We start from the raw sequence: 26,596 nt of genomic DNA, 5'->3' as shown, positions 1-26,596 counted from the left end.
ATGAGGAACTTCAATCATGAGGATAGAATGAAGAGGTTCTCTTCTTGGAGAGATGAAAGCAAAGTGGAGGTCTGATACAGGTCCTCAAAATCATGAGCAGCCTGCTAGAGAGGAACTGTCCCAGCTCATAAAAGGATCAAGATCAGGAAGGTATCAATTTCAAACGATCTGCAAAAGAAGCAAAGGTGACGTGAGGAAAAATGTATTTTAACTCAGCAAATAGTTACGGTATAGAACACACTGCCAGGAATTCAAGAGGATGTTTAATTGAATAAAAATTAAAGTGTAAGAGTATAGGGAGAAAGCAGGAAATTGCAGCAGGTAATGATGTTCATTTAACAAGCTGATACAGCACGATGGGGTGAATGGCATCCTTCTCAGCTATAACATTTGTGATTCTGTGGTATGTCTGTTGTACTAATGTGCAATTCATTGCAATGGGAGTGTATAATTTTCAGGGTAATATTATCAAATTTTCATGTCTAAAAGAAAGACATATTTGTTTAGCATTTATCAAAGTGTCACGTTATTCCAAAATTTTACAATATGAAGCACTTCAAGTTTTTTAGATTAGATTCCCTACAGTATGGAAATAGGCCCTTCGGCCCAACAAGTCCACATCGACCCTCCAAAGAGTAGCCCATCCAGACCCATTCCCCTACCCTATATTTACCCCTGACTCAGACCCATTCCCCTACCCTATATTTACCCCTGACTAATGCACTTAACACTATGGGCAATATAACATGGCCAATTCACCTGACCTGCGCATCTTTGGATTGTGGGAGGAAGCCAGAGCAGCCAGGGGAAACCCACACAGACACATGGAGAATGTACAAACTCCACACAGTCACCCGAGGCAAGAATCAAACCTAGGTCCCTGGCGCTGTGAGGCAGCAGGGCTAACCACTGAGCCACCATTTTGCTTAGTCATTGTTGCCCTGAATCCATTAAAACCAATTACATTTTGTTGCCTTCTTTAAATTCAAGGTTGAACCATTCTAAAGGGAATAACTTTACCTCAGTTTATTCTATCAAAAGAGATGATGTCTGAAAACTTGAACCTTAAATTATTAAGTAGACCCCATCTCCCCCATGTCTTCCTTGACCGTATCAAAGCTGTGGGTTTTTTGAATAAATACTGAGAGGAGTAATAAAGCTAAAATAAATATTATTTTCACAATAGCTGAATTATTGATTAGAAGTGAAGCACAAGTTCTTTTAATTTTTTAAATATTTCTAATGAAAATTTGACTCCCCTGTTTGTGCTAAAACCAATAGATTTATAGCTTGTACAAAGGTAATGGCTGCTATGATGTGTCTTCACTGCTAGTCATAGAAATTTCTCTAAGAGGCAATGCCAAAGGTTTGGCAGAAAATCAGTATATAAATGCAAGGCAGCTGATCTATGCAGAAACCAGTTAGTTTTTCCACATAAGTAAATCTCAACTGAATGTTTTCTATTTTAATATAGATTTGATAGATCTATGTTTCTAAACTTGATAATGAGAAGAAAACTGCAATAATGACCATATTACTTCAGAATCTGAATGGGATAAATTAAATTGTCTCACCCAAAATAGTGCTGTGACCAAACCACAATGGTTGGCTCACCTGGATCAGGGGAGTTGTTACTTAGCAGAATTCCCCATGATCCCTTTCCAGACTTCCATATCTCTTGATTAAACACTGAGTGTTTTTGTGAACAAGTGTCTCCCAATGCCACAAGCAACACAACAGGAGTTTTCTTATTGTGCTCCCTATGTGGGTGAACGTTACCAGTGATGGTATCGGTTACTTGCTTCAGGGTCTCAATTGGTGACAAAGCCAGAAGCTCATACATGGATCTTTCCCCTATAGACATAGATTAGATTACTTACAGTGTGGAAACAGGCCCTTCGGCCCAACAAGTCCACACCGAGCCGCTGAAGCGCAACCCACCCAGACCCATTCCCACCCAGACCCATTCCCCTACACCTAACACTACGGGCAGTTTAGCATGACCAATTCACTTAACCTGCACATTTTTGGACTGTGGGAGGAAACTGGAGCACCCGGAGGAAACCCACGCAGACACGGGGAAAATGTGCAAACTCCACACAGTCAGTCGCCTGAGGCGGGAATTGAACCCAGGTCTCTGGCGCTGTGAGGCAGCAGTGCTAACCACTGTGCCACCGTGCCACCCATAAACGGAGTTGAGATGAGAAGATGGTGGGGGTTCCCACGTGCCATCCTCCTAGATGATTAAAAGCCCCTGTCATCAAACTCCCCATTGGTGGAGTACACAAAATCCCACCCCATGTGTCAGGAAGTGTCTCATTTACTGTATGGTTACTTGGTTCTCCACCTGTATCACACTCAGCTTTGATGCAATTTAGCTCCATTGTTTGATTTTTGTAACAAGGTACTGTTATTTACAACCTAATGCCCAATAGGGGTGTAAATGAAACCTATTAATCAAAGATGGAAAATTTTGCAAATATGACTCGCTCTTTATATTCATACCCAACTAAATTTATTTGGAGTCACAGGGGGAGGGGAAGGTTTCGTAGTAAATTTTCTAATTCAGTATATTTTCAGAACTTCCCCTGTATTCCCCCATCTCCCAAATGCAGAGGTAATTTGCAATTTCTGAGGTCTGTGAACTGCTGCCTCTTATTAATTTACTGGAAATGACTTTTCTCTGAACTCAGTATGAGCACTGGAAAGTATGAATAAGTTTTTAAAATGCTCTAAACATGGATGATGGCAGAAAAAGTTGCAAGTCCTGTAAAGTAAAGCAATCACAAGAACTCTTCACCCTGAGCAATGATGTGACCAAATTGTTGCCTGCAAAATGACCAGCAAGATGGCTCAATGACTTCTGGGTTTTTTTTCTATGCTTTACTAACCCTAACCCTATCGCTTTACTAAATCCGAAAAGTGCTCTTTCATTTCTATTATAGAATGATGATTTGGGTAATGGAATCTGACCAGTCATCAGTCATGCTTGATATTCCTTTGTCAAGTCTTTTATGTTAAATGTGTTAGGTAACAACGTGATGAAACTTCTGAAAATATCAATTTACAGAATTCCATATTGATTCCACAGCATACACAGTAAAATGAAATTTGCAAACTAGGGATCCATGATTAGAGACCACTAATCCAGTCCTAACTGGAAATCGCAACTGTTTAAATAGATTACACACACAGGCTCATTTCTCAATTACTGAACCTTTGTACCTTTGCTGATTTTGCCTGCAATTTTTTTTAGTGTAAAAAGGACAAGCTACAGTTAACCATTTAAAACCTAAGGTTACTTGCATAGCTCCTGAAAATAGGCACAAGGATCTTGAAGCATAATTAACCTCTGCCCATTGATTGCAATGTAGGCAGTTTAGTGCAGTCTGGACATTTGAATGATCTCTGTAGGCAGCCGGCATTTAGTCATAGGTTGAATGCTTCAGTAGAGAGCCAATACTGAGAGTGGCTGGAATCACATAAAGCTAAATGTGTTTTCTGTACTTTTGTGTTGCAACCAAGCGGATGCTGTGATGATCTGTGGCAGATAGAAGATAAGGTGTGCATCTGTTTATCAATGGCTTGCGGACTGCAGTTACCTGTATCATTTTCAATTTAAGTTCTTCCTGTACAATGTAGCGAAAATGAGCTAGCTAAGGCTGCTCCCCTGTGTTTCCCCGTTTTTCTATTCCACAGTAGGTTGTAGCATAGCTGGTAGCAATTCTTGACCCTCCAAAATGGAGAAGTTATGGAGCTGGTAGCAGAGCACTCCAAATATTGAAGCATACAGGACTGTACGAGATCAGTTCAGGCAGTGGAAGGTGGGGGGAGGGGGGTGCTGATTCGGCAACCAGCGATTTGGTCCAACACATTTTGTGTGGCAGCATTGTACGAACACTGTGCACCCAAAGTAATGTATGCAGCCAGTGACATCATCTTCATAATCCAGATAAAGCCATGTTCTCAATTTGTCGGAGTCTTTTTGGTGAAGAAGAATAAAACATAGCTGCCTTTGAACACTGAGCTTCACTGGGGGATGATAATTAGCAAGATGTTGCTGTGTTGGTACAGTGGAAATGAATGTGCATCATCTATAAGTCAAGATTTCAGTCTTGCTTTATAGATGATGCACATTCATTTCCACTGTTGCCTTCATAGTCACTGACAATGCAATTTGCCCTATTCTGAAGTTGTACTTTGTGGGTGGCAGCTTGTGGCAGATTTCAGGGAGGATGTCCTTAATGAAGTACAGACATCTTGTACAGTTTTCATTTATAAGTTTAGAGAGGAAAATTGCTCCCTGAGCAGCCTGTCAGCTGTGATTTCTATTGAAAGCTTTTCTCCTCTTCAAGCAGCTTGTCCCACTCTACACAACCCAGTGTTATTTCTCAAAATTATGAAGAATGCCAACGAGAATTCCTTGAAGCACTGGTTCTGGAGAAGCCTTAAAATCAGCAAATAAATATCTTAAACTTGTGTCTAAAACAGATCCTGAAATACTACCCCTCCCCATAGAGTTCTACAATTTGTAGCAACTATAGAAATTATCAAACACTGCACAATTGTAGCAACAACCAGAAGAAATCATTCATCCATTAATCTGTAGATGGTAACTAATCTCTTTAAATATGATTGATGGTGAGAAGAGTGTTTCCCCTGCTGCTGATGTGTATTCAGGTGTGTGGATTGAAAGGGTGTTGGCAGAAATGGTGAGGTCCAAAATTGGCAACAGTGGCGCGTAATCAGTATTAACTTCGGATTGTGTTTTGCCTACTCTGCAATGTCACGTTTGCAGTAGACATTCACTTCCTGTGGACTAAAACTGCATCAGCATGGTGTCCAGCATGACTCCTCCCCAAGTCTGCAAAAATGCAGCACATGCTGTCTTGGCATGTTAAGGGTATTTACAACTTTAAAATTAGGTGTTACTGAGTTCAATTTCATGTACCATAGATTTCCAGAGAGATTTTCTGGAGTATTTTCAGTAGTTTTACAATAACAAATAATACTAAAGGATATCAATACAAGACTTGAGTGGAGGCAAAATGACAAGTAGAGGGAATCATGACCTGTTAACAAATTCACATGTATCAAGGCCACATTTCACATGCAAAACTGATTACTTTTGTCCTTATTTATAATTAAATAATAATTGCATCTAAATTATTTTACTCCCTTTTACTTCTTCATAGTAGCTGAATGAAAATACGTAAACGTGTTTTGCTGAATTTCGAACCTTCTAGTAGTTACCAATGTACGAAGTTTCCCTCTGTGAGAAGGACATCAGTGGAGTACAAGTTACACGCATTGTACCCTTGTTCTTACAGTTTTCAGCGTGACCAGAATTGGTATTTACTACCACCTAGTGTTTAATACTTAAATTGCACCTCTTATTAAAATGCAACATTGTCACCTAGTCAAATGTTTTAAAGGTTGTGGAAACTGTAAGTATATTCAAGAGGGTTTCTTTGGTTGTTATATAGCATCCTTTAGGCAAGTCATGACTAAATGTCTAAGTGGTTACCCACCTAAACAGTTAATGGGTGATTACATCTTTTGCCAATTCATGAAATTGATTGTCCTGAAGCTCAGTTGCTTTCCTTCCCTGTTTTGTTCATTTAAATGATGCTTCCTTCTGCTGTTATTTGTGCAAGGAAAGATTGTTTTGGGAGACAGGATTACTCATCTACCTTTCCATGAAACAGGCTATCATTGCTACATTATTTTGACTGTGATTTTTCTTGGTACAACCCTGGATCAGTAATAGTTCAAATGGTTTGTTAGTTTGACTCAGATCCAAATAGGGGAATACTAATCATCTGTGACTTTGTGGATCATGATAGAAGGTAGCACAAGTGTTTCAAATGTTGCTGTTTCATTGATGTGATGCAGCAATACGGAGCTGGTTTACTGTATACTGTTAAATTTCCCAGACTAGTTTGGCAGCATCAACATAAGTCCTTTCCTACCTTTTTTGTTTCTTAACAGCCCTTTTGCCCATGCTGCAATTCTGAAGCTTGTGAATGCCGGTGATTGGTACTGAACAGCCTGAACAATTTTTGGTTGTATTTGAATGATTTTTAATCCACTGGTTTTCTTGTTTAAATTTTAAGTCCGTGGAGGCTTGGAAAGAAGACATTTTTGGCACGTAGAATAAATGCTTTGGCACTCCTGTCTAGCCTGGTTAAGGGGTGACCTACTTGAAGAGTTCTAACCTTCCCACTTTTGAGCTGTTTCTCCAGATATTTTTGTTTTGTTTTGTTGGTTTCCCGGTCTCCAATCTGTCCATCATAAAATGGAAAGTTACCAATCAGAAGATTTCAGGGGAAACGCTCAAACCCAATGGTTCGCAAATCAGTACAAAATTAGAGTTAACCTTTTTAAATGTTAAGCCACAGCATGGGACAGTGAAAGTAAATGGATCTTAGTGAACTTCTTGAGCAACTGGTAGTCAAGAAACTGTTGGTATTATCAACGAATAATTTATCCAATCTTTCTTTCAAGTCCAGTGTTTTAATTAGATCAAAATAAATCATGAAATATATTTACTGCTTTTGGGTGTTTTTCTCTGATACTCTCTTTGCTTGGATTTTATTGTATGCTGTTTTTAAATCACTTTTTATCTTTGAGTACATTCAAATATTAATTCTAGTACACAATGCCACTATCAGTTAGATTATTTAAGTAGTATCAAATGTACCAATATATCAAAGCATTAGCAGTTTTCAAGACAAAGAATTGAGCAAAGGATCAGATATAATTATCCTTTCACAGCGAACGGTCTACCTTATTGAAGTCAAAATGCATGGCTGCAAAAACTGTTCCTTCTTGTGGCCATACTCTAAGAAGCAAAACAGCCAACTTGACATTTTAAAAAGCTATTTACTTCCTTTGCCACTCAGTTTTGTAAAGACGCTGTGTGGTTTCTGTGCACGCCAAATAACTCACAACGCTCTCTCTCTCTTGCTCTGTGCCCCTTATCTCTTTGGTTTGTGGGTTCTGTGCTTGACGTTTTCAAGTTGCCATTCTCAGCACTAACATGGAAAATAGTTAAAGTCAAGAGTTTATAACTAATTTAGAACTGAGGTCCTTTTGAACTACTGATAACTGATTCACTCAGAGAGAACATTGGGACAGGGAAGAAGAAACATCTGAACTGCAGAACCTAAAACAAACCAAATCTGAGAGGCATTCACTGATGATTGCTGGTTTTGTTTTCAGATCCCAGAATTTTTGCTTGATTAGATTTTTTTCCTCCAGTACATTATTTGATCCAGTTTTAAGATGGTGAAATGATATCAACTTTGTGGTCATTACTTCAGAGACTTTGTGGTCAGATGCCAGAAAGCTCAGTTCAGACAATGTATGGGTAGTTTCTTTATCAAGAAAATTCTCGTCTTCTAGATTAAAGCTAATGCAATTAACCCGCTGAGGAATGTAAGATGGTGCTTTATGTCAGGTGTTAACTTACCATAAGCAAATTCTCACTTTTCCCAAACTGAGCAGTTAGTCAAAATCATGAAGATTACACCTTCACAACTACAATAATTTTGGACATTTTGAAACATGCCAGAATGATAAAAGTTCTCAACTGTAAAGAGTATTGAATCTTTTAATCCATTTGAAATGATAAAGATTAAACGGAGGACATACAATAAACTGTGCTTTACAACTAAAGGTCACTTCAATAGATAATGCTGGACATTACCTGAAGCATTACTATATTGGCTTCACACTTCTGGTATCTGGCCTCTCCAAAATACAAACTATCAAAGGTCTCAAGAAGTGAACTGAAAGGTCTGTGCTGTTGCTAATATATTAAGATGATAACACAGGTGCACAAACATATATTTAATATTTCAATAACATACATTGCTCTTAATTTTGTTGAAATTTAGGCAGTTTTGATCTTAACAAGTAATTTTGAATAGTGGTAATCCATTGGTCAAACATTGAGAAGAAGAATACTGTCAAGGATGACAGACATCACCTTGATCTGTCAATGAGTGTGACAGGGTAGTTGCAGAGAAGATGCTGCACAGCTCATACACTTACAATGTGATGGTGTTTCTGCTTCTATCACCACAAGTGGTCTAGCACATTAGCTGTAAATTGGGGACACAGACCATCAGTTAAGAGGCCACAATACAATGTAAGTTCTCAGGATAATACATCTCATAATGAACCATTATATTTCTCAATTAAAGGTGGAAAATTCATTAAAAAATTAATCAAGATGAAAATGAAAACTGCCAGCTGATCTATTAGGAGTCGTGATTTTCATCATTATATGTGACAGTAATTGTATTTATTAACATCAAAATGTACTTTACAAGAGTACTATCGAGCAGTCTTAGTGAGATCAATACCACGTGAGGTATTACAACAGATGTCACTAATTTCCATCAAAGAAGTAGATTTTAGAAGCATCCATCAAGAGGAAAGAGAGGCAAAGGTCTAAGGAGGGAATTCCACCGCTTAGGATCTTGGCATCTGAAGGCAAGGGCATCAATGATGGGGAGTTGAAATTGAGGATACTTGGAGGCAAGAGTGCTGGTAAAATAAAAGATGTAATTTGTCAGTTACATTATCAGCTCTGTCAATGTATTTGTTAGTAAGTGTCACTCAAACAAAACTGTGCAAGTCCATTCAACAACTGTAGTCTTTTTGTGCCCAGCACAAGTTGTTTCAAGATGCCCTGCAAAGATGATTCATCTGATCTGAAACTGTGCAGAAGAACAGTAACCTAGGCACCAATGATGAATCCACTAAAAGAGATGATATTCATAATTTCCAATAATGTCTTGCAGGATTATATATGTATTGGACTATACTTCGATCTGTCTTAGATCCGTCTTAAAATAATTAATTATTCACTCAGTAAAATAATGAGTAAAGTTCCAGACACACTAATAGAACTGCAAAGTAGACAATTTATCACAAGTGATTACATAAACATATGAAATGGGAACAGTAGGCCATTCAACCCCTTGAGCCTGATCCATCATTCAACGGGATCATGGTTGATCTTTGACTCAACATCATTTTCTTGCCCTAAACTTTGAGGTTTTCCATATTTGGAGATATACCAACTTCAGTCCTGAATATACTGAATGACATGGCCTCCAGAGCTCTCTAGGGCAAAGAATTCCAGAGGTTCACTTCTTCATCTCAGTCCTAAACAGCTTGCTAATGTTCTGAGACTGTGTCCCCATTTTCTTTTGGGCATGAATACACTGGAGGTCAGCCAGAATTCTGAGCCAAATTTGTGACCTTCAGTTCACAAGACTTAACAGGAATGGAATTCAAGCCCTGGGCCCTACGAGTCATGTTCTGCTCTAATGCATGTTTTGTCTGCATGAATGGCCAAAATGCAATTGATAAATTGGGAATGTTATTTGGATAATGCGAACTTTCTACTGAACGGGTATAGTGATTTTCTATTACTGATCTTCTGCAGCGCAATTTTCTATAGCGCAAGGCTGCAAAGGAATACAACTGTTGCATTATAGCAGAACAATCTGTAGTGTATTACCTTTTTGAGCTAAGTTTATGACTTAAACTCAAAACTATAGGAACACAAATATCTTGAGAATAGATAAGAACCTAGTATAGAAATACTGAGTGACTCTGTTGTGGTCTAGGTTTGAGGGAAAGAATAATATATCTGATGTTTAAAGAAGTGGTGTTAGGATCACACCATTCAGAAAAATTCAAAAACATATTGAACATTTTGGTCAATTTAAAGAAGATGCCAAGGTAGATGGAGCAATGGGATTAGAAACAACAGCTCAAAGGTCACTTTTATTTGCATTACCTCTAAGTGAGAAATGTTATTAAAATTTAATATGGGCAGATGTGTAGCAGTGCACGTAGGAAGGGAAAATGTATGATGTACTAGTCCATAAGCAGTGTTTCAATTTCAAGGGGTTATGCAGGTAAATGAAGCAGATTGCATATTCATAAACGTCTACCCAGTGCAAATCAGCAACTGGATATATGGACAAAACAAGAGAATAAATGCTCAGTCATTCATAAGCTTTGAACAGAACACAGCTTAAAGACTAGACAGGATTTCATGAGGCTAACAGGGGTAATTCCCATGAGTCAGAACCAGCTCGGAACTCTTGTAATTGCCACAGCATTTCCCTTCAGGCACTAACAGGCATTCCCATGATGGAAATTCCCAATGATATGTCCTTCCCACAAAGATGCCAGCCAATCAGAGAATGGTAGCTACTTGACTATACCTATGATTTGGAGGTGCAAGTGTTGGACTGTGGTGTACAAAGTTAAACACCAGCTTTCAGAGCGCTGCTCCTTCATTCACAACCACCTGATGAGGGAGCAGCACTCCTAAAGCTAGTGCTTCCAAGTAAACCTGTTGGACTATAACCAGGTGTTGTGTAATTTTTAACTGACTATACCTAGTGTGAGTAGTGGCCACTGGTGGTACTGCACCCCCCGAAATGGGCAGGAAGATTCTTCTCTGCCCAACATTTCCAAGCACTACCTTCTTGGGACAGCCATGAGCCTCATTGTGCATTTTACTACAATCCAGACAGTGCCCACTACTTAGCCTTGGCACTGCTGGGAATGAAGAGCTGCCAGCCAATCAGATAGTGAAATCCAGCAGGATTTAAGTTTTCTACGCCATGCACACTAGAATCCAAGCTCCTGCCTGCATCTCAGGAGTTATGAGACAGCTGCAATCAATTGGAATTAGATAGAGGAATTACTAACTCATGACATTTCACTTGTTTGAGCTTATTAGTCCCTGAACACAAGAAATAATAACATAACACATGCACACGTTTAAGAACAGGTGAGTCCAAAAAAAAGTATGATTTGTTAGTGAACAGCAGACAGTAGAACATTGTGACCATTCCAGTGGATGCTACCAGTGGTATTGATATTGGGAATTGAACAATCAAATTTGTAAATTTTGGCTTTGCCAATTAAATCTTTTTTGTCCTGGTTCCTTTACACATTGACTGCTGGCAGCACTTCTACTGTGAAAGTATCTTTTCTTTGCTAGCAGTGTAGGATACTTAATATTTGTTCTCCAAACAGTGACCTTCACAACACACTAGTTCGCACAATTGGATATCAGGCCAATAACGCACATAGATGAGGTCTGAAGTTCGCTTTAACCCCATTTTGTTTGTATACCTCTGATAGATAAAACATATATATCTGCAATTCAAAAGTAGTCCATGGTTCATGATGGAACTGTATTGAGCTTCCTGCTGACAGGAAGTTGGGTAGTCAGCCTCTGGTTATCTCTTCCCTGACTTTGTCCAGGTCTGACATACCAGAATTTTATCCAGACATCCAGTGAACTTACATCCACAATCCTCGTCTGGCCATATCTGGGTGTTCAGGTTCATTGTACCCTGAAGGTGGCAATGCAGGTCAATAGTGGTCAAGAAGGAATACAGCATGTTTCCTTCATTGGAAGGGGTATTGAGTACAAGAGTTGGCAGATCATGTTACAGTTGTATAGGACTTTGGTTTGGCTACGTTTGGAATACTACATACAGTTCTGGTCGCCACATTACCAAAAAAATGTGGATACTTTGGAAAGGGTGCAGAGGAGGTTCACCAGGATGTTGCCTGGTATGGAGGGTGCTAGCTATGAAGACCGGTTGAGTAGATTAGGATTATCTTCATGAGAAAGACAGAGGTTGAGGTGGGACCTGATTGAGGTCTACAAAATCATGAGAGGTGGATAGCAAAAAGCTTTTTCCCAGAGTGGGGGGGGGGCTCAATTACTAGAGGTCACGAGTTCAAGGTGAGAGGGGAAAGGTTTAAGGGAAATATACATGGAAAGTTCTTTTCGCAGAGGTTAATGGGTGCCTGGAATGTGTAGCCAACGAAGGTGGTAGGCATGGGCATGATAGCATCATTTGTGACACATCTAGACAGATACGTGAACGGGCAGGGAGCAGAGGGATTACGGATCCTTGGAAAATAGATGACAGGTTAGATAGAGGATCTGGATCTCTTTTTTCTTAAAACACACATTGCAATTAAAACTTCAGTATGTTCATAGGTGATCCAGGGGTTATGATCCATGGTCATGACAGCATATAGTTGCTGTTCTACCTTTTTAATAGACTAGATTTCAATTATAATTTGCTTCAGGTTGCAAACTTTCGGTGGTGGGAGAAGATTTAGAACCTTCACCATCTTTGAATGAAATAGATCCCACGTGTTTAGTACTTCAGAAACAGATTTGATTCAGCAGTATAAATCCTAAAATGTTGTAGTTCTCAGCCACTCAGCACATGTCAATGTTTGAAGGATAACTTTGGAGATTGAGCACTTCTTTTGTAGTCTGTTTAAAGCCTTTCCACATTGAATTTAGATGACTAAATGTACTATTAATTTACCCATCCCATTTTTTTCATATGGCTCATTAAAATTTAAATGAGAAGCTTAACCATGGTAAATTTAGAAATGATCAAATTTCATCAGTATGGATTTGAGAATGTGAGCAAAGCTTAAGAGAATGTGGCTCAATATAGTTCCATCCCGAATCATGGACTAATTTTGAGCTGCAGTATGTTGAAATGGATAATGTGTTAAATTTTTCTCTCTCTGTTTAGTTCAACTCTGAAGATAACTTAATAGGATCATGAGTAGACTATTAGCCTCTTCAAAGCAGATGCCCAACCATGTACAAGTTTCCATCCAAGCCACACATTTTCATGACTTGGAACTGTATCATCGTTCCTTCATTGTTGCTGGGTCAAAGTTCTGGAACTTCCTCCCTATCACCATTGTGGGTGTCCCTACACAGTTAGGACATCAACAGTTCAAGAAAGCAGTTCACCACCACCTTCTCCTGTACATTTGGAATTAGACAATAAATGCTGGCCTAGGCAGTGATGATGACATCCCATCAATAAATATAAAAACCTTCACATCTCTTTGTCATAGAGAATTCTAAAAATTCACAATCCTCAAATTCCTTCTCATTTTTGTCTTAAATGATCAATCCTATATCATGAAGTGGTGCTACCTTGTACTAGATTCCTGAACTAGAGCAATTTAGGTCTTTCAATGTGCACATTACAGAATCATGTATATTTTAATGATTTTTAATGAGGTAAGAACATAAGAAACAGGAGCAGAAATAGGCCATTCAACCCCTCGGGCATCCTCCACCATTTGTAAGGTCATGGCTGATCTGATTGTAGCCTCAACTCCACTTAACTCCCTTGTCAATCAGTCCCCAATTTATTTAATAACCCAATCTCAGCTGTTCTCTTGGAAAAGAATTCCAAACAATCTTAGAGAAGAAACGTTCCCCATTCTTCTACATTTCAGAGAATATAGGTCAAATTTGCTCAGCTCCTCATTACGGAACAACTCTGTCATTCAAGAACAACTACGTTGAATTCTTGTTGTACTTCCTCTAATGCAACTGTATCCATTCTTAAGTATGGTAACCAAAACTCCACACAGTAATCCTGCTGTAGTCACACTAGACCTCCATATAATAACAAGACGTGGTATCCAGCTCCCTGTCAATAAGGCTAACATACCATTTGCCTTAATAATTATTTGCTGTGCCTGAATGCTAATGTTTTTTCTTTTTTTTTAGAACATACAGGTTCTCTGACCATCATCTTTTAAAAGCTTGCTCCCTAATAAAATGTATTCTGCTTTTCTATTCATGCTTCCAAAGTGAATAATCTCACACCTGACGATGTTGTACATGATTTGCCACCGGGTTGCCCACTCAGTTTAGCTGCTTGTATAGACTTGTGCAGCCTCTTGGTGCCCTGATAACTTACATTACACAGATTTGTATGTCAGCAAATTTAGATGCATTAATTTTTGTCTGTTTGTCGAAACTATTTGTACAGATTGATAAATATCTGAGGTTCACTGATCGTTATGACACTCCATGAGCTTTGGGTGGCAACTTGAAAATTCCCTGTTTATCCCCAATTTCTGATTGCTGTCCTTTAACTGGGTCTTCCATCCTTGCTAATATATTGCCCCAATTGGTGAGGCCACTTTTAAAATACTGGTCGCATTCTGCAACTCAAAAATAGTCCACAATTCTGTTTCCCTCTTCTATAGAAGGATGTTGTTAAACTTGACAGGGTGCAGAAAAGATTTGCAAGGAAGTTGCTGGGAATGGATAGCTTAAGTTATAGGGAGGGGCTGAATAAGTTGGGGCCTTTTTCCTTTGGAGTGTCGGAAGCTGAGGGGTGACCTTACAGAAGTTTAAAAAAAAATCATGAGGGGCATGGATGGGGTGAGTAGCTAAGGTCTTTTCCTTTTGATGGGAGAGTCCAAAACTAGATGGCATAGGTTTAAGGTGAGGGAGAAAGATTTAAGAAGGCCCAGAGGGCAACTTTTTTACGCAGAGAGTGGTGCTTGTATGGAACGAGCTGCCAGAAGTAGTGGGTACAATTACAGCATTTAAAAGGCATCTGGATGGTTTATGAATAGAAAGGTTTAGAGGGCCATGGGCCAAATGCTGGCAAATAGGACTAGGTCAGATTGGGATATCTGGTCAGCATGAATGTGTAGGACCGAAGGGTCTGTTTCCATACTGTATGAATCTTTGACTGTCTCAAAAGTCCTTATCTTGCATATTAATCATTTATTTAGAAGTTTATGAATGGAAACCCAAAGTAGACTCAATCTATCAAGTCCCCGTCACACTACTAGTACACACTCCAAAACAACGCTTAAATGTGTCAGACAGTAGTTTCCTTTTCTAAACTCAATATTTGCTAATAAGTACGATTGTCCACCTCGGAAATTCCTTGTCACTCGTCATGGGATCTGTGGGTTCCTGCATGATTGATCAGCCTGATCCTAGAGCCACATCTCTGACAGGCGATTCTGGGAGGTGGATGTGGTTCTTGGCCTTGAGATTTTTGACATTCCTTTTCCTGGTTTCTTTTCCAGATTTCATCTTGCTAACAGGTGTTGTCAACAACCTTTACCTGCTGATGCTTGCTTTAAGTTACTCAGCTCTTTTCAGCCTCTATTTCTAATGCATTCTGTGAAAGCAGGTGCTGAATACATTTTGTGTCCCTGTCAAATTCCTGCGATAGTTTCTTCTGTCTGTCTCAAGGGACTAATGATTTTAGCTACTCTCTTTTTTTATGTACTCCTAAGATCTCTAATCATTTGTCTTTATATTCCTGACTAGGTGAATCCCATTTTATTTTTTCCCCTTTTTTATCAATGTTTTATTCACCATTTGTTGGTTTTTAAATCTCTCCAAATCCTCAGCCCTATTATTACACTTTACAGCATGATATGCCTTTTGATTTAATCAAATACTATCCTTAAATTCCCTAGTATGCCTGGGATAAATCTTCCTGACTCAGATTTTATCTATAATATATTGAATTTTTGTTGAGATGTTTTGAATCCTTTTTCCTCTTCAATTATTTACTGTTCTACCTTTCAGTCTATTCAGCCAATCAATTTTAGCCAATTCCCACTTCAGACCTATGTAGGTCTTATTTAAAATTCATGTTTTGGTTTTAATTCACCACCTTTTTACTTAGTAATACAATTTAAAGCTATATTATCACATTTTCCCAGCGGTTCTTTTTATTATGAGATTACTAATTAACCATGCCTCATGATACAATCCCAAATCTAAAATAAATTTTGTCCTTTTCTGATTTGTTCCCCAAATGATTATCCTACAGGAACATTGCAAAAGCATTCTGCAAACTAATCCTTCAGACTGCCTTTGCCAATTTAATTTGTTTAGTCTATATGAAAATGATAGTTCTCCTCAGATTTTTGCATTGCCTTTGTTATAAACTCCAATAATTTTTATTTATTTCCCTTGTCAATGTTAAGGAGTTGTACTACCATCAATGTTTCTTGCCCTTTTTATTCCTAATCAGTTAATGTCTATTTTAATTCAATTGGAATAGCCAAGATCCTTTTAATACCATGTATAATGTTATCCTGTATAATGATGGCTATTTCTCCTTTATGCTTGTCTTTTCAAAATAATGTATACCTGGAATATTTATTTCACAACTTTGGTCACCTTGCAACCATGTATTAGTTATGGTGATTATGTCAAATCATTTAACTACACTTGTTTAGCTAGCCCACTTATCTTGTCACAGTTGTTTCATGCATTTAGATGAAGAGTTTTCAATTTTTTTTTTGCTATGCTTTTATTTGGGCCTTTATTTGCTGGTGAACAATCATTATTAAATTCCCTGTCTCATTTATCCAATCTTTACCTAAAATTGCTAACTGGTCTGCTGACTTGACTTTTCTCTTTAGATTCCTAAGCCTCCCTTAAACTGACCCCTTGAGCCTCCTTATTTATTTGATTATTAAATTAGTAACTAATTAACTAAAGTATAGTTAATACCTTCCATTTGCAGGGGATGCAGCAAATTATTTGAGATGCATTTCATCTTGGAATTTACCTTAATCTATATTTTAACAATAGATTTTTCTGTGTTATGTCCTCCTAAATCGAGAGGGCACTTAAGACCAACAGATGTAGAAGCAGAATTAGGTCATAAGGCCAATTGAGTATGGTCTACCTCATATGCTCATAGCTGATGCATTTCTCAACCCCATTCTCCTGCCTCCTCTTTGTAATCTTTGATCCCCTTATTAATCAAGAATCTATTTGTCTTACATACATTCAGTTACTTATCTTCCACAGCCTTTTGCAGCAGTTAGGTCCAAAGATTCACTGCCCTCTGGCTGAAGAAATTCAGCCTCACTCAGTTTTTAAAAAGGTCATCCCTTCACTCCAAGGCTGTGCCTTCAGGTACTAGTTTCTTCTGAGTGGAAACATCTTCTCCACGTCCATTCTATCCAGGCCTCTCAGTATTCTATAATTTTCTATCAGATTCCCGCCCATTCTTTTAAACTCCATTGAGTACAGATCCAGAGACCTCAATTGCTTCTCATATGACAATCCTTTCATCCCCAGGATTATTCTTTTAAACATCCTCTGGACCTCTGCCAAAGTCATTACATTCTTCCTTAAATATGAGGCCCAAAATTGCTTAGTGTTCCAAATGTGGTCTGACCAGAGCCTTCACAGCCTCAGCAATACATCCCTGTCCTTGTATTCTAGACCTGTCGAAATGAATGCTAACATTACATTTGTCTTCCTAACTATCAGCTGAACCTGCATGTTAACCTGCATTAACTAGGACTCCTAAGTCACTTTGTGCCTCAGAATTCTGAAGCCTGTCCCCGTTTAGAAAACAGTCAATGTCTGTATTCTTCCAAACCTCACACTTGTCTACATTGTATTCCATCTACCACCTCTTTGCCCACGCTGCTCGCCTGCTAAGTCCATCTGCAGTCTTCCAGCCTTAACACTTCCTTCCACTTATGTCACCTGCAAACCGAGCAACAATGCCCTCGGTTTCTTTGTCCAGATTGCAAAAGTATAACATGAATAGTTGTGTCCCCAGCACTAACCCTTGGAGAACTCCACTAGTCACTAGCTGCCATCCTGAAAAAGACCCCTTTATTCCCTATTCTCTGACTTCTGTCAGTCAGCCAATCCTCTATCCATGCTGGTACCTTGCTCCTATTGACCAATTGTCACCATGGGCTCTTTTCTTATTTACCAGTTTCCTGTGTGGCATCTTGTCAGAGGCCTTCTAGAAATTGAAATAGATAAAGAATTCTAATACATTTGTCAGGTATGACCTCGCCTTGATAAAGATTATCTGTTTTAAATTATCTGTACTGAAGCCTTTTTCCATTTTCTGGCAACTGGCTCAAAATTCATCCTTAGCTGACATTTTAGATTAGGTTAGATTAGATTAGATTACTTACAGTGTGGAAACAGGCCCTAATTTTATTCTTCTGTTACCCAGTAAATATTAGTAACTCATTTATGTGAAGAATCACAAAGACAAAATGTTTCTTTCTATTCTGTACACTGTAGAAATGGGGTGTTAAATTAATGCATTGTAGCACTTGACTGGATGTTTAAGCTGGAATTCAGAAAATGTTGATATTGTTGACAATATATTACAGATTAAGATTGTTGAAAATATCTATTGACCTTTTAGTATAGAGACTGAATCACTGGGTAACTTGTACCTACCTTCGGACTACTGCTGCTTTGTCACTATGCTGCAGTGATTCCAATCCAAAGAAAAATGTTGTAAAATGTTTTAGTGCAGACTAAAATTATGAAAAGTTGGCAATTTTTTTTTACTTTTCCTTTACTTTTAGTTTTCCTCCATTCCTCTCCTGTTTTCATTTGATTAAGAGCATTGCTGGCAGACTCCTAGGATTGGTGAGCTGAATGACCTCCCAACTTTGCAAATGAGAATAGCAGATAAAAAATACATTTTACTTTTAAAGGAAGTGACAGCAACGGCATTGGTCAAAATGTTCCAGAAGTCACTACATTCCTGGAGGGTTCCAGAGAATTAGTAAACTGTTAATGGATATTCCTGCTCAAGAAAGGAGAGAGAGAGACAGACAGACAGACAGACAGAAAGCAGGAAACTAAAGGTCACAAGCCTAATATCTGTTAAAATGATACAGACTATTAGGGAAAATAGCAGAACATTTAAAAAAGATTAACACAATCAAACAGGAAAAAGGGAAATTATGTTTTACAAATTTGCTATAGTTCTTTTAAGAATGTAATGAGCAGAATTGATAAAGGAGAACTAGTATTTGGATTTCCAGAAGGCATTCAGTAGCTGGGACATAAAGGGGTATTGCACAACATAGGAGCTCATGTATTGAGGAGTAATGTATCAATATGGACTGAGGATTGGTTAATACACAGAAGACAAATAGTTAGAATTAATAATAGGACATTTTCAGATTGGAAATATGTAACAAGTGGAGTGCCACAAAGACCAGTCTCAGGACATCGATTCTCCTGCTCCTTGGATGCTGCTGACCTTTTTCTTTTCCAGCACCACACTCACAATTCTGATCTCCAGCATCTGCAGTCCTCACTTTCTCCTAATCAATTATTTACTATATTGGAGGAAGAGGTAGAGCATAATGTGTTCGAATTTGCTGATTTTACAAAAATAAGTGGGAAGACATGTTGCGATGAGGACATAAGAAATCAACAATGGAATATAGGTTGAGTGAGTGGGTAAAAACTTGGCAGATGGAGTTTAATGTAGGAAAGTGTAAGGTCATGTATTGTGTTAGGAAGAATCAAAGGACAGACTACTATTTAATTGGACAGAGAGTCCAAAAATGTGCAGTGCAGAGGCATCTAAGTGTTCTTGTGCATGAAACACAAAAGATTAGCATGTGGGTGCAGCAGGTAATTAAGAAGGCAATTGGAATTTTGGCCTTGATTAAGAGGGTGTTTGAGTTTAAAAATAGGGAAGTCTTGCACTGGGAGTACTGTGCACAGTTTTGGTGCCTGTATTTAAAAATGAATATGCAGACATTGGAGGATATTCAAAAGATATTCGCGAGGGTATTCCAAGGATGGAGGGTTGAATTACCAAAAATGACGAAACAAGTTAGGCCTTTGTTCATTGTAGTTGAGAAGAATGAGGACTGATCTTATTGAAACATTAAGCTTGACAGGGTAGACATTAAAAAAATTTTTCCACGAGTGGGGGAGTCTTGAATTAAGGTACAAAATAAGGGAGATTCATTTAAAACTGAAATGAGAGAGAATTTCTTCTCCAAAAGAGTAGTGAAAGTCTGGAATTCTCTCTCCTAGAGGTCTGCAGAGTCAATATAACTGAGATTGATTTATGTGAAATATCGAGGAGTTGAGGGCTGCAGAGTGTTTGGTATGAAAAGGAGTTGAAGTCTGTGGCATATTAGCCATGATCTTATGGAATGTCAGGGCAGACTTGAGAGACTGGCTGGCCCCTTTCTTCTCCTGTTTCTTATTCTTGTGTTCTATGTTCTTTAATGGAAGCGGATATTTGTTTGTGGTTCCTCTCTAATAAATGGTTTGAGTTTCGTACAAATGAATGTTTGTTGTAAACTTAAGAAAAGGAAGTTCAACAATAGGAGAAAAATAGAAAAGCACAGTGAATTAGCATGGAAAAATTATTCTAAAGCATTTTGTAGTAAAAGATGTATTTTTGAAATGGCAATTCTCAGAAAAATGGCAACCAACTTAACATAGAGCTATATCTTTGTGGGCGGCACGGTGGTACAGTGGTTAGCACTGCTGCCTCGCAGCGTCAGAGACCCGGGTTCAATTCCTGCCTCAGGCGACTGACTGTGTGGAGTTTGCACGTTCTCCCCGTGTCTGCGTGGGTTTCCTCCGGGTGCTCCGGTTTCCTCCCACAGTCACAAAGATGTGCAGGTCAGGTGAATTGGCCATGCTAAATTGCCCGTAGTGTTAGGTAAGGGGTAAATGTAGGGGTATGGGTGGGTTACGCTTCGGCGGGTCGGTGTGGACTTGTTGGGCCGAAGGGCCTGTTTCCACACTGTAAGTAATCTAATCTAATCTCACAGTAGCATGAGATAATGACTATATTTTGAGATTGGGTGAGAAATAAATGCTGGCCAGGATGCCATGAAAAAGTTGCCTACATTTTTATTTATTTATGGGACGTGGACTTTGCTGGCTCAGCCAGAGTCCACTGCCCATCCCTTATTTCTCTGGAGATGTTGGTGCTGAGCTGCCTTCGTTAAACTGCTGCAGACCATGGAGGTTTTGGAACACCCAAAGGATATTACTGAGGGCGTTTCGGGAATTTGACTCAGTCATACTGACGGAATGATAATGACAATTCCAAGTCAGGAAGGAGAAGAACTTGAAGTTGCTGTTGTTCCCATTACATCTGCTACTTCTATGGAATAGAGGTCATGAGTTTGGTGGGTCGTGCCTTTTGACTTATTTTCAGATTGATTGATTGATTTTTAAATGGTGCCCCAGTGAATTAATAATGAAGGGAGTGAATGTTGAAGATGGTAAATAGGGTGTCAATGAGGTGGCTGCTTTTCGCTGGATGGTGTTGAGCTTCTCAAATATTGTTGGAACTGTAAATATAGGATATTGATTCTCAATCCTGATTTTTGCCTTGTAGATGGTGGACAATCATGCTCTGAATGGTACCATTGAATCCTTTATGTCTCCCTATTAGGCCAGAATGGGTCCAGGTATAACGTCTCATCTCATTTGACATTTAGCAGTCCCTCAATTAACTAAGGTGTCAACCTTAATGATGTATGCGTGTGATTCTGGAGTGAAACTTGAATACGTAACCTACTGACTCAGATGTGTAAGTGCTACCACTGAGCCAAGAATTACATCAAGGGAATTTCCATATATGTAAAGGAAAGAAAGAATGTCTTTGTCTTTTCTTTTAAAGAAACTGGATTAAATACCTTTCCTGGAACATTTTATAAAGCCTGTGATTCAGGAAATAGTTTTGGGAGTACTTGGCTTAGTACAACACATTCAGTTTCTTTCTCAAAGGGATCAAAAACAAATTGAGAATAATTATACATATATCAAGAAATTTCATTTACAAAACAAAATTTAATATTATAAAACATCCCAAGGTATTGCACAAGTATGAAATAAGACACAAATTGACACTGAGCCAGTCAATATTTTGGTGTTGGTTAATGCTGTATTACTGATAATTACATCATAGGAAATGTTATAGTTATTGAGAGGGATGCAGGATAGTCTGGAGCTTGGAAATGTTAACTGTAAGGAACAACTGAGGAAGTTGCATTCTATTTTTGTTCCAAAATAAATTCAAAATTGATCAAATCAAATTGTTCACTCTGATTAGATTCAAAGTATTTTAAAAAAGAACTATTAGTAAATTGGGAATATATGCAGAACATTTTCACACAGCTTATTGGATTTCTGGAACTATGTAAACAAGTTAAGAAATAACATAAATAGGGTTGAGAGATACCTAAAAGAAGAAATTGAAACTAAAAATCCAGGGCAAGAAGATTTGAAATTAGACAAAAAGTAATGAGCATGTGAGTTGAATGGCCCCTTCACAGACTTATCCCAGTTTCTGTCTGCCACTGATTCCATAAGAAAATGTGAGCACCAAGAACAGAAGGCTTATCGTTTGTTTTGTTGATAAACATCTGACTACAGCTTTGCCTCTTTGTTAGCATGCTCACATCTGAGCGAGTTGTTGTGCATTCAAGATCCATTCTAGAAATGTGAGCACATAATTAAAACTGATACCATGGTACAGTGTTGAGCACGAGCTACATTGTGGAAGGTACCATCTTCCAAAGAAAACGTTAAACCTAGGAATAGTTTATCCTCTTTGATTGCCAGAAGAGATCAGTGTCATGGTTGATGATGAGCTGGGGTAGTTTTCCAGTGCCCTGGCCTGTATCTATCTTGCAAGTTATTATCACTAAAACACATTATTCAGTCATATAGCTTATTACTGATGGTGTCTTCTTGTTGTGCTTTGTTTTTCCATTACACAGTCAGTACACTTCAAACATACTGAATTGAGATGTTGTAAAAGGTGCTATATAAATGCAAGCATCTTCCTTCCTTTATGCCTTTCAATCTCATTATTATACTGTGCCCTCAGAATTGCTGTGTTTTCTGAAGAACCTTAAGTCATGTGAACATGACCTGAAATCCTTTGTAAACAATAAATAAGAAAGCATTAAATTTTCTCCAACAGTTGGGTAAATATTTGAGCTTATTGAAATTGGGGCTAGTGTGCTTAATCACGATTCACCATGATAATAGCCAGGTGCAAACTAAAACACTCTTTCCAATATTGCTGATCCACTTGTCTTGTTTAGTAAGATAGTAAATTGTGGTGTATATCCTACACTTCTCTGATTTACCGGTTATGAGATGCTATGTTCATACTACCCTCAAAGTTATTTTGCAAGCAAAGTTTGCAACCAGAAATACGATTACGATCTCATCACTGGTTTGAATTCAAACCAAGAGGTGAAAGCACAGTGTGCAAGCCTATGACACACTCTGTGAAAATTGTATAACATATTGTGGCAAAATGGTTTCAAATAGTTGTTTAAGAAATCCAGCACACCACATAACTGTGGTTCATCAATCCAGCCTGTAAATAGATGTGCATAGCTTGACTGCTGCTTATTGTTGAATTAAAGGAAGTACTCACCACTGTACACCTTTTTGTAACTGCACTGTGGTTCTACACATCAAGGAAGATGATCAAATTAACTAAATAGGAAGCACTCAATGCCTCAACATTGCAGCACTTGAGCAATAGAAGATGCCCTCATGTAAGTCTGCTGATTTTTTAAAAAATAAGTAAACTGTGGTTCCAGTTTGTTTCTAATGTATATATATATTTAGCTGTGTTTAATTTATTGCTCAAGCTTTCAATACACTGTCTTTGTAATGGTGTGAGAAACAGTCTAGAATAGCACTTTTCTGGGTCTGAAGATCAAAAAGGATGGTAAAACTGATTAAAAACATATTTTTATCATATCAATAAAATTTATAATAGAAAATTAATGTACTAGTATGATACACATTGACCTTTTTTATAACTGTGTAATGTTAAACCATAGTATCAATATAAAGATTGAATGTATGAAGATATTTTTAAGTCTTCCATCATTTTGACTTTGATAGTAAATCTTGCAGCATGTTGTAAGGCGAGCAGAAAAGTTAATTTAACAGTACATTTTTAAAGATGCTTTTTTTTTTCAGAACTTGCCTGTCTCAAGGTATGATTTCTTCAGTTGGGACTGCTGTTGATAAAGCTTATAGCGACATTTGTGGTTAGCAGCTTTACCAGCCTCTCTGAATTCTGCTGATGCTCAGCATAGGCAAGAACTTGCAACAAATTGTTTGTGTTTCGGGGATGCTTCTTATCAGTTCTGATGCATCTTTTCCCCATGTGCTATTTCTGAAATCGCAAAAAAAAAGTTTAGTTTAAAATAGTTACAGGAGGAAGAATGGATAAAATTTAGCAATTTATTCAACAATGTAAAATGTTCTGTTCCATCTCTGTAGATTGGACCAGTATGAAAAAAATTTTTAATAATCAAGTGTGTTATAGCATGTGCCTCTTAATGCATTTGTATCTTTATCTTTCCCCCTTTCTCCTGTTCTCATTCACTTGAAAGTTTTTTGGAACCTTGCCTAAGTTCCTGTTCTTTAGCTTTCAATCAGAAAATCACTGTGTATCCCATCATCCAACAGTGGCGGCTATCATAAAGAAGCTCATTCTGGACTGCACCTGATACTTTCACACTTTCAACAGGGGTCATTGGACAATATAGTACTCTAGCAGAGTTTGTTTTGCCCTTTTTATATTGAAGATACAAAAACCAATTGGAACATATCCACTGCCTTTTCTTCTAAGACTGGCTAACTCAGCACAGAATGGGCATTCAACCAGTTCAGCCCAGATCTGTGGGCCTCAGCAACACTTCATTTGGCACATTACCCACTAAGCCAGTAGGGAGTTCCAAAGGCATTGACTGAAATGGGGTATCGGTTGTTATCTTAAGTTCTCTGTCCATTGGTTACTTAATTTGGCTAATCACAGAGATCTGCCCACTGAGGCCATCTGTTGTTTTGTTTTTGTGTCGCTCTGTGATGGTGAATGCTTTGCTGATAGCTACAATAGACACTGAAATAAAATTTCGAACATACTTTCGCCTAGATGGACTTAACTAAATTAGAGCTTTTATTAGCTCAATTTTGAGTTGCCCATTATTATATTGTTGTCCTGTCAAAAAAAATCATATCTTGTGATTAGCATCCATAAGACACATGCATTTTGATAACCTTTAAAATATGATCAGCTTATAAACAAAAAAAGACTGCAGTGATTTGAGCAAGTCCTGAGAGAATGCTTAAAACTTTATTTGATCTGATTACATTTTATTTCTGACATGCTAAAAAAATTTCGTTTAAATATTTTGGTGAAATTTTAAGCATATCGTTGTGAGAAATATCTGTATTATGGGGTTCAATATTCCTCTCGTAAGGAGAGATGGTAAGAAAGGGACATAACTGAGCAAGCTGGTCTTTGAAACTCACCTCCTTCTTGCTATCTCAGCATTCAGATGCTGAGTGAGAACATCCATGGGTGACTTTCTCAACTCACCAGCAAATAAAGTCCTTAAGTGGTCAATTAAGGCCACGTAAGAGCCTCAAGACTGCACCTCACCAATAACTTGGCTCTCCAGTAGGCAATTAAGGTGACTAGTTTCATGGTGACCTGCTAACTGCTTGGTTCAGACCTCCAATACCCCACTCTCTCTACCTTTACCTGCAGTACCCCTTTACCTCCTCTGCCTAAACCCATTCCCCCCCCTTCCTCAAATAGCCAACTCTACTACAAGAAGAAAAAAGAAACTTACCCTTCCTCCGAACCCCCCCTCCTCCCCCACAAGAAGTAGGCCTCAACCAGCAGATTTTAGTACCCCTGCTTCTAGCAACCTATTCACCAATGTTGAGGCCTGTGACTGGGTGAGATACTGGTTCCTTGCTCTCCTATCAGCACTTAACTTACTGCCTGCCAAGCAGGTTATTAAGTTTCTCCCTGATGGGGTTGGTGTGTTCTTCATTCAGCCCCACATGTTGAAAAATAATGGGCAATTCTGTCCTTTCGAGTTTTTATACCCTCTGAAAGTTACTTCCAGGTCAGATATGGCACGAACAAATTGCAAGACATTCTTTCAATGCTAATCTAAATCTTCTGAAAAGCAGCAATAATTTATATTGCTGTAATATTTTTACATTTCCCACAAGAGCCATTTATCTGGCCTGTGCAACAGCAATATGTGAGCAGTTTTCAACAATAGAACCTCGTTATCCAAAAGAGGTGATGTTGAAATTGTAGAACTCATGCAGGTGGCAGACTAAGCATTTGTATTCCAACAATCCATGCTGATTTTGGACTGTTTGTCCAGAAATGAAATGACACTGTACCACAATACCAGCTACCACAATAGACCTCATGTTATACTCTCTGTATTGTACTTTATTGCTGTATTCAGAATGGATTCCAGGAAATTGTGACATTAACCAATTTGACAGTTAACAATTAGAGTCTGAAATATGATGGACGTTGGCTAAATAATAGTCCCTCTGTAAGGCAAGACGTTAATGATGCCACAGACCAGAGGACTGCTTTCTCAGAGAGACGACTGGTGGTGGTTTAACCTGAGGGTCACCACATCTCAGGCAAGAGGAGAGATTAAGAATGTAATTTCCTTCTTGTTAACCTCAGGCAGTGCAGGAATTGAACCTGTGCTATTGTCATCACTTTGTATTGCAAACCTGAAGTGGGGCCGAGCTTAGGCCTACAATTACAACGCTAGATGTTCTCAACGTGTTTCCATGAGAGCGCAAAAGTGAATTTAAGGATTATTGTGACTTCTCATACAACTTGCTGGCCTTTAAGGACAAAAGGGCAGATGGCCCTAGCCTAGTGAACGCATTTAAATCACATGACATTCCTGACCTGTGAACTTTGATAGGGTCAGTGGTAAATGTTCTACATGGGCACATGTATTCCCAATTGCATAAATGGTCAAGACAGCTTTTTTGAGAAGTGATTTCTGGACCTCTTGCTGAGATATTTGTATCATCGATAGTCACAGGTGAGGTGCCGGAAGACTGGAGGCTGGCTAATGTGGT

At 38.4% G+C, this 26,596-nt stretch overlaps 1 protein-coding gene across 2 annotated transcripts in view; it reads left to right on the top strand.

Moving 5' to 3' along the window:
* LOC122565336 (nuclear receptor ROR-beta-like) overlaps positions 1-26,596 on the top strand; it is a 76,083-nt gene that overhangs the window by 5,685 nt on the left and 43,802 nt on the right. The window contains exon 1 of one of the 2 annotated variants that reach the window (XM_043721203.1): positions 23,193-23,217. The exons of the other annotated variant lie outside the window; for it this stretch is intronic. Within the exon in view, the coding sequence (XP_043577138.1) occupies positions 23,208-23,217 (10 nt within the window). The 5' untranslated portion in view covers positions 23,193-23,207. Of the gene's footprint in view, positions 1-23,192; positions 23,218-26,596 lie in introns of those variants that run through there. 2 annotated transcript variants of the gene reach the window in all.

The sequence above is a fragment of the Chiloscyllium plagiosum genome, chromosome 31, assembly GCF_004010195.1.
Source record: "Chiloscyllium plagiosum isolate BGI_BamShark_2017 chromosome 31, ASM401019v2, whole genome shotgun sequence".
In the NCBI taxonomy this organism is placed as follows: domain Eukaryota; kingdom Metazoa; phylum Chordata; class Chondrichthyes; order Orectolobiformes; family Hemiscylliidae; genus Chiloscyllium; species Chiloscyllium plagiosum.
Note: the sequence above shows the minus strand (reverse complement) of the source record. Positions and strands in the feature narration are given on the sequence as shown.